Source organism: Eucyclogobius newberryi, unplaced genomic scaffold (assembly GCF_026437365.1).
Source record: "Eucyclogobius newberryi isolate DKJ021-1_F unplaced genomic scaffold, fEucNew1.0.hap1 SCAF_12, whole genome shotgun sequence".
Taxonomy (NCBI): Eukaryota; Metazoa; Chordata; class Actinopteri; order Gobiiformes; family Gobiidae; genus Eucyclogobius; species Eucyclogobius newberryi.
In genome coordinates, this window is record NW_027315746.1 from 7,314,759 (window position 1) to 7,323,690 (window position 8,932).

Consider the following 8,932-nt stretch of genomic DNA (forward strand, 5'->3'; position numbering starts at 1 on the left):
CAAACTATTTCATGTCTGTATTCACAATTTAATCGGAATCAGGCACAAATTAGTAAGTAAAATTCACTTACGGCACTGGCGGATCATTTTACTTGTTTCAAGAATATTTTTGCCTAAAAGTATATATTTTTTGTGTGTATTTTATCGTATGTACTTTTCTAGATTTAAGAAGATGTATTTGAATAGGATTTAAGGTTTGAATGTTTTTTACGTACCGTATTTTCTGGACTATAAGTCGCACCTTTTTTCATAGTTTTGGCCGGGGTGCGACTTATACTTATATTTATACTTATATACTTATACTTAAACTCCAAAGCAACTTATATATGATATTATTTGTTATTTTCACACTTGCAACTGCATTTCATACTCCAGTGTGACTTATACATGTTTTTTTCTTCTCTATTATGCATTTTTTGGCTGGTGCGACTTATACTCCAGTGCGACTTATAGTCCAAAAAATACGGTAGTTATTAAGCCCGAATCCTTCTTGATAAACTGTTAGCTCGTTATGCTAAGCCTCTGCTCGTGCTAAATGAAAAGTGTCGCTATTATAAAGTGTTTTCTCTCCTTCTTCTTCTTCTTCTTCTTCCTCTGCCCTTGTGCCCCTGAGCAAACCCGCTCACCAGTAATACGCCACCTTCTCCCCCAGGTTTCCCTCGTTGACGTGCCGGTCCAGGACGTTGTGGCACACGTTGGTCTTGGCGCCCTCCAAACATTTGACGAAGACGCTTCCTTTGGTCAGGTCAAAGTTGTAGCGGAGCGTCGGCCCCGTCGCCGGCTTCTTCCAGAAGAACTCCGCCGCCACTTCTTTCCAAAACGCTGCGGAGGAAAAAGGGGTTGGGCTTAAAATGCCCCGCTTTTGACACGGGAACAGTTCTAGTTTTGTTTTATTTGTAAAAAGAGGATTTTTTATGTTTTTTTTTTTTTTCTACAATTGTACGTTTAAATGAGTGTTGGGAAATACCGTATTTTCTGGACTATAAGTCGCACCTTTTTTCATAGTTTTGGCCGGGGTGCGACTTATACTTACACATATACTTATACTCCGGAGCGACTTATATGTGATATTATTTGTTATTTTCACACTTGCAACTGCATTTCATACTCCAGTGCGACTTATATGTTTTTTTCTTCTCTATTATGCATTTTTTAGCTGGTGAGACTTATACTCCAGTGCCACTTATAGTCTGGAAAATACGGTACATTTAAAATTGTAAAATTTAAAAGGTCAATATTTGCAGGAAAATTATTATTTGTGAGCATTTTTCACCTTTTCAACTTTTAATCGTCGAGTGTGTGAACGACAAGGAAAAGCTTTTGCGCCTCAGTCTGTGGAACAGACTGTAAAAAACTAAAGTGTAAATATTGCTGATCGATTATTGAAATAAGCAACAAAATCATTTAGTCATCAAATTATCGGTCTGTCCGCAGGTTCCACAATATGACATGAGCTGAAAAAAACATGTTTTACGACTCAAATTGAGCCGCAATTCTATGAAAAATGTGTAAATTCAGGTTATTTGATGAAAGAAACGCTCTTTTGTCCATTAATAAACTCCATCAGGATTCATCTGGGTCCAATTTTTGCATTCAAAACAAATCGATTAATCAAAAGACTAATTGCTGCACAAATCGTTTAGCCCTAGTAAATATAAGCGATAATTACAACAAAACAAACAGTTTTCACGAGTTATGACAGCGCTGTAAATGTAAGAAGGATCATAATATTGTACTAAAAGTATTATCCTTCTGTGAAACTCCTTGTAATGAATAAAAAATGTATTACATATGTATTTTCTGGCTCAAATGATAAGGAAACAGAAGGTTTAAAAATCAGATTTATTGAACGATGAGGAAAAAGGGGTGGGGCTAAGTCCGTTTCTACCGGCAACACTCCTTTTTGAACGTTATTTGTTCATAAATCACGCGTGTTGACGACGTGACGATGTTGACACTGGGGATAACGCGCAATCGAAATGCAGATCGGGAGAAGTTCTCGTCATGTTCTTTCATTTTCACGATTCAGCGTTTTTTTTGCCGCTTGTTCCTCATCTTTTGTAATCGCAGAATTTCACAACGTGTCGTTCATTTCTTTGGAATTTTACTGCTCATTTTAACCAAATACTGTACAGTTTTTTATGTTTGTTTTCTTTAAGTTTACTGTTAGGTTAGTTGCAAAAATAAACTACTTTTAAAACCTCTAATACAACTTAAACTTAAGATAATGACTATTTTAAAGTGACGTATGACAGGGTTTTACAATCTTCTATATTGACTTTATTTGGTGTATTTATACCTGTACATATTAGTTATAGTTTTACACCAATCGAGCAGGTATTTGTGGAGAAAACGTTAAAAAATCTGTAGAAAATGACAGGAAGTGACATCACACCAGGGACACTCTTTCAAGTTAAAGGTTTATGCAGAATTTACACAAAAAACTTTTTTTGACTTTCTAAACATTAATTCAACAAAATAAAGTCGGTCTCATTTATTTTTATTCGTCAAATAAGTTGTGACATTAAATTAGTTGCCCAGTGTTTTCTGGGTAATTTCCTAGTGTGATGTCATCAATTACAACCAGGAAGTGAATTCATAAACCTAAACCTATTTATCTTCACTTCATTTTAGTTCGATGAGTGGTCCGACCTGTAGGGGCGCTTTAAACCTTGAATATAGGAAAATTGCGGCAATATTTGATTTTTTTCTTCTTATTTTTCTGAAGTGTCATTTATAAACAGAAACGGCCTCAGACTCACTAAAGTCACTAAAGTCACTAAAGTCTCTAAAGTCACTAAAGTCACTAAAGTCTCCAAAGTCACTAAAGTCACTAAAGTCTCTAAAGTCTCCAAAGTCACTTAAGTCTCTAAAGTCACTAAAGTCACTAAAGTCTCTAAAGTCTCCAAAGTCACTTAAGTCACTAAAGTCACTAAAGTCACTAAAGTCACTAAAGTCTCTAAAGTCTCTAAAGTCTCCAAAGTCACTAAAGTCACTAAAGTCTCTAAAGTCTCCAAAGTCACTTAAGTCACTAAAGTCTCTAAAGTCACTAAAGTCACTAAAGTCTCTAAAGTCACTAAAGTCACTAAAGTCTCTAAAGTCTCTAAAGTCACTAAAGTCACTAAAGTCTCTAAAGTCACTAAAGTCACTAAAGTCTCTAAAGTCTCCAAAGTCACTTAAGTCACTAAAGTCACTAAAGTCACTAAAGTCACTAAAGTCTCTAAAGTCTCTAAAGTCTCCAAAGTCACTAAAGTCACTAAAGTCTCTAAAGTCTCCAAAGTCACTTAAGTCACTAAAGTCTCTAAAGTCACTAAAGTCACTAAAGTCTCTAAAGTCTCTAAAGTCTCTAAAGTCTCTAAAGTCTCCAAAGTCACTTAAGTCACTAAAGTCACTAAAGTCACTAAAGTCACTAAAGTCTCTAAAGTCTCTAAAGTCACTAAAGTCTCTAAAGTCACTAAAGTCACTAAAGTCTCTAAAGTCTCTAAAGTCACTAAAGTCACTAAAGTCTCTAAAGTCTCTAAAGTCTCTAAAGTCTCCAAAGTCACTTAAGTCACTTAAGTCACTAAAGTCACTAAAGTCACTAAAGTCTCTAAAGTCTCTAAAGTCTCTAAAGTCTCTAAAGTCACTAAAGTCACTAAAGTCACTAAAGTCTCTAAAGTCTCTAAAGTCACTAAAGTCTCTAAAGTCTCTAAAGTCTCCAAAGTCACTTAAGTCACTTAAGTCTCTAAAGTCTCTAAAGTCACTAAAGTCTCTAAAGTCTCTAAAGTCACTAAAGTCACTAAAGTCACTAAAGTCTCTAAAGTCTCTAAAGTCTCAAAAGTCACTTAAGTCACTTAAGTCTCTAAAGTCACTAAAGTCACTAAAGTCACTAAAGTCACTAAAGTCTCTAAAGTCTCTAAAGTCTCTAAAGTCTCTAAAGTCACTAAAGTCACTAAAGTCACTAAAGTCACTAAAGTCTCTAAAGTCTCTAAAGTCTCTAAAGTCTCAAAAGTCACTTAAGTCTCTAAAGTCTCTAAAGTCACTTAAGTCTCTAAAGTCTCTAAAGTCTCTAAAGTCACTTAAGTCTCTAAAGTCTCTAAAGTCACTAAAGTCTCTAAAGTCTCTAAAGTCTCTAAAGTCACTAAAGTCACTAAAGTCACTAAAGTCTCTAAAGTCTCAAAAGTCACTTAAGTCTCTAAAGTCTCTAAAGTCTCTAAAGTCACTAAAGTCACTAAAATCTCTAAAGTCACTAAAGTCACTAAAGTCTCTAAAGTCACTTAAGTCTCTAAAGTCACTAAAGTCTCTAAAGTCACTAAAGTCTCTAAAGTCACTTAAGTCTCTAAAGTCACTAAAGTCTCTAAAGTCACTAAAGTCACTTAAGTCTCTAAAGTCACTAAAGTCACTTAAGTCTCTAAAGTCACTAAAGTCACTAAAGTCACTAAAGTCACTAAAGTCTCTAAAGTCACTAAAGTCTCTAAAGTCTCTAAAGTCACTAAAGTCTCTAAAGTCTCTAAAGTCACTTAAGTCTCTAAAGTCACTTAAGTCTCTAAAGTCACTTAAGTCTCTAAAGTCACTAAAGTCACTAAAGTCACTAAAGTCACTAAAATCTCTAAAGTCACTAAAGTCACTAAAGTCACTAAAGTCACTAAAATCTCTAAAGTCACTAAAGTCACTAAAGTCTCTAAAGTCTCTAAAGTCTCTAAAGTCACTTAAGTCTCTAAAGTCTCTAAAGTCACTAAAGTCACTAAAGTCACTAAAGTCACTAAAGTCTCTAAAGTCACTAAAGTCTCTAAAGTCTCTAAAGTCACTAAAGTCTCTAAAGTCTCTAAAGTCACTTAAGTCTCTAAAGTCACTAAAGTCACTAAAGTCACTAAAGTCTCTAAAGTCTCTAAAGTCACTAAAGTCACTAAAGTCACTAAAATCTCTGAAGTCACTAAAGTCACTAAAGTCTCTAAAGTCACTTAAGTCTCTAAAGTCACTAAAGTCTCTAAAGTCACTAAAGTCTCTAATGTCACTAAAGTCTCTAAAGTCTTATGTCTTTGAGCACAGATCACGTCCAGACTCGTCTCTGAACGATGCACAAAGTTCTGCATTTTTTAACCAAAAACACTCATTTTAGGTCAAGTTGACTTTTTACAAATCCCAAAGTTAACGTGACGAAAGTGACGTACGAAGCATTTTTACACGAGCACGTGCTTAATGTCTAAATGAGACCCTAAAGTCCAAATGAGACCCCTAAAGTCCAAATGAGACCCTAAAGTCCAAATGAGACCCCTAAAGTCTAAATGAGACCTCTAAAGTCTAAATGAGACCCTAAAGTCTAAATTAGTCCTCTAATGTCTAAATGAGACCCTAAAGTCTAAATGAGACCTCTAAAGTTTAAATGAGACCTCTAATGTCTAAATGAGACCTTTAAAGTCTAAATGAGACCCTAAAGTCTAAATGAGTCCTCTAATGTCTAAATGAGACCCTAAAGTCTAAATGAGACCTCTAAAGTCTAAATGAGACCTCTAAAGTCTAAATGAGACCTCTAATGTCTAAATGAGACCTCTAAAGTCTAAATGAGACCCTAAAGTCTAAATGAGTCCTCTAATGTCTAAATGAGACCCTAAAGTCTAAATGAGACCTCTAAAGTTTAAATGAGACCTCTAATGTCTAAATGAGACCTTTAAAGTCTAAATGAGACCCTAAAGTCTAAATGAGTCCTCTAATGTCTAAATGAGACCCTAAAATCTAAATGAGACCTCTAAAGTCTAAATGAGACCTCTAATGTCTGAATGAGACCTCTAATGTCTAAATGAGACCTCTAAAGTCTAAATGAGACCCTAAAGTCTAAATGAGACCTCTAAAGTCTAAATGAGACCCTAAAGTCTAAATGAGACCTCTAAAGTTTAAATGAGACCCCTAAAGTTTAAATGAGACCCCTAAAGTCTAAATGAGACCTCTAAAGTCTAAATGAGACCCCTAAAGTCTAAATGAGACCTCTAAAGTCTAAATGAGACCTCTAAAGTCTAAATGAGACCTCTAAAGTCTAAATGAGACCCTAAAGTCTAAATTAGTCCTCTAATGTCTAAATGAGACCCTAAAGTCTAAATGAGACCTCTAAAGTCTAAATGAGACCTCTAAAGTCTAAATGAGACCTCACGTCATAAGGCGCTGGTACAGCTGGCAGCCCGGTGTAAACGCTCTCTCTTCTTTCTCACACTTATTGTGCTTTATCTCCTATATTTTGTAAATATAGTTAGTATATTTTTTCTATTTTACTGTACGATAGGGACACGCGCTGGAATAGTTTTTTAATTCAACTGTTTTTGACTTTTTTCGGCTGGATTTGAGCGTTTTTCGTTGCGTTCGTTGTGTTGTTGTGACGTGAGCTAGCTCCGAGCGAGCCCACCAGCCCCCGCGCGCCCTCCGGCCGCGCTAAAGTACGGCGTGTCGTCGGTACACGTTTATATACACGTTTATATGAAAGAGGAACTTCACGAACGGTCGGGACACGCACTGGAATCGCTTTAAATTAACTTGTTTTGACTTTATTCGGCTGGATTGAGTGTTTTCGTCGTGTCGTTGCGATGTGTTTTGGCTCTGAGTCCCCCGGCTCCGGCCCCGCCCCCCAGCTCCGGCCCCGCCCCCCGGCCGGCGCCGTACCGCGTTTCCACAAAGGAGGAACTCATGAAACTGCGGACAACAGTCGTCTTACCCGGAGATCGTCACGTTATCCCGGCGCAATACTGACCTAACCTAATACTGATGTGCAATTCTGTCGTATGTGCAATTGCTGTTGGAATTCATGTGCAATCTATGTGCTGTCGTGACACATATTCATGTGCAATTACTGTCGGGATCACATGCAATGGTATTTATGTATTTATTTGTCTATGGGAGTTTTTATTTATTTATAGGAGATCTTCTACTGAAAGTGTTTTTCAGACTTCTTATAAGTGATCTGTTCTTCTGTATCTACCTCTGTATCTACCTGCGTTGCACCAATGAAATTTCCCCATGTGGGACAATAAAGGAATATCTTATCTTATCTTATCTTAATGTCTAAATGAGACCTCTAAAGTCTAAATGAGACCCCTAAAGTCTAAATGAGACCTCTAAAGTCTAAATGAGACCCCTAAAGTCTAAATGAGACCTCTAAAGTTTAAATGAGACCCCTAAAGTCTAAATGAGACCCTAAAGTCTAAATGAGACCCTTGATGTCTAAATGAGACCCCTAAAGTCTAAATGAGACCTCTAATGTCTAATGTCTGTGAAATAAATTAAATACATTAATACATACATACATACATATATGTATGTATATATATATATACACACACACATATATATATATATATACATATACATATACATATATATATATATACATATATATATACATACATACGTACATACATACATACATACATATATATATATACGTGTGTTTGTAGAGCAACAGTATTTATCTATTGCGGCTCGTGTTTTCTTTTGGATACGACTCTCAGAAAAGGGTTCGCTGGGTTTTTCCTGCTTTCCTTTTACTGTCACTGTGTCACAAAGCCGCTCCAATAGTAGCGTTTGTCCTGATTTTTTCCGCACAGAGCTGTACACGGGAACGTTTCGCTTGCATTACGGTCTTTTCCACGGGCACCGCGATTGTCAAAAGTATCAAAAATCAGATACTAAAACTGGTATCGAAACTAGATTCTCATTTGAGCAAGTATCAACTCAGATATCTAATACAAACAGGACAAATGTGACTTTTCCTGAACAGTTTTAGAAGGAGTTTTTGCTTTTGCAGAACTAACTAACTTTTGTTATGATTGTGGCATCAATATCTGCATTGAGCATATTCATTGCCCATTTTAGCATCGTATATTTAGTATTTTATTGCCTCTAGTCATCAAAAGCGGACCGATACAGTGACTTCTGCACATTTACGATGCAGAAAGTGTCATTTTGAATCCAGATTTCTCCGTTTGAACACTGCACACACGTCCTACCGTCCGGATTCTCTATGGACTTCTTGTAGAGTTCCAGGTAAGTTTCGAAGTCTTGAACGTGGGCTTTCTGCTGCAGATCTAAGGGCGGGTAGAACATGTTGTCCTGCGAATCTGGAACGACCATGGTGTCGTTGGAAAGAGCCACAGCTTCACAATGAGCTGAGAGACTTTTCTGCTGCTGCTGCTGTCACCTCTGCCTCTGTCCGCCTGCCCTTGTGTTGCGCACCGAACTCCAGCGTGCGAGAAGGTCCCGCCTCCCACGCAACACGCTCAGGCTCAGGCGGTCCGCTCATAGCCACGGGCGGCCAATGGGACGGCGGGAATGGGCACACCCCACCCCGCGACTGGCCGAGGCCTCGCTGGTCCGTGCGCGGCGGCAGAAGGACACGAAAGGGGGGTGAAAGGGCGCGAGTGGCGAGGGTAAACACCAAAAACATCTGACGTACCGTATTTTCCGGAGTGTAAGTCGCACCTTTTTTCATCGTTTTTGCCGGGGTGAGATTTATACTTATATTTATACTTATATACTTATACTTATGCTCCGGAGCGACTTATATGTGATATTATTTGTTATTTTCACTCTTGCAACTGCATTTCAAACTCCAGTGCGACTTATATATGTTTTTTCTTCTTCTTTTCTATTATGCATTTTTTGGCTGGTGCCACTTATAGTCTGGAAATACGGTATACATATTTTAGCCCCGCCCACTTCAACAGACCAAAATATATAAGATAAGATAAGATATTCCTTTATTGTCCCACATGGGGAAATTTCATTGGTGCAACGCAGGTAGATACAGAGGTAGATACAGAAGAACAGATCACTTATAGGAAGTTTGAAAAACACTTTCAGTAGAAGATCTCCTATAAATAAATAAAAACTCCCATAGACAAATAAATAAATAAATACCATTGCATGTGATCCCGACAGTATTAAAAACACTTTGGTACTTTGCCCAAGT

General features: G+C 37.2%; 1 protein-coding gene across 1 annotated transcript in view; it reads right to left on the bottom strand.

Moving 5' to 3' along the window:
* Positions 1-8,191, bottom strand: part of acss2l (acyl-CoA synthetase short chain family member 2 like) — a 24,409-nt gene extending 16,218 nt beyond the window's left edge. The window contains exons 1-2 of the mRNA XM_072440693.1: positions 7,971-8,191; positions 627-822 (exon numbers count right to left, since the gene is read on the bottom strand). Coding sequence (XP_072296794.1) covers positions 627-822; positions 7,971-8,094 — 320 coding nt within the window. The 5' untranslated portion in view covers positions 8,095-8,191. The remainder of the gene's footprint in view (positions 1-626; positions 823-7,970) is intronic.
* Positions 8,192-8,932: the final 741 nt, after the last annotated feature.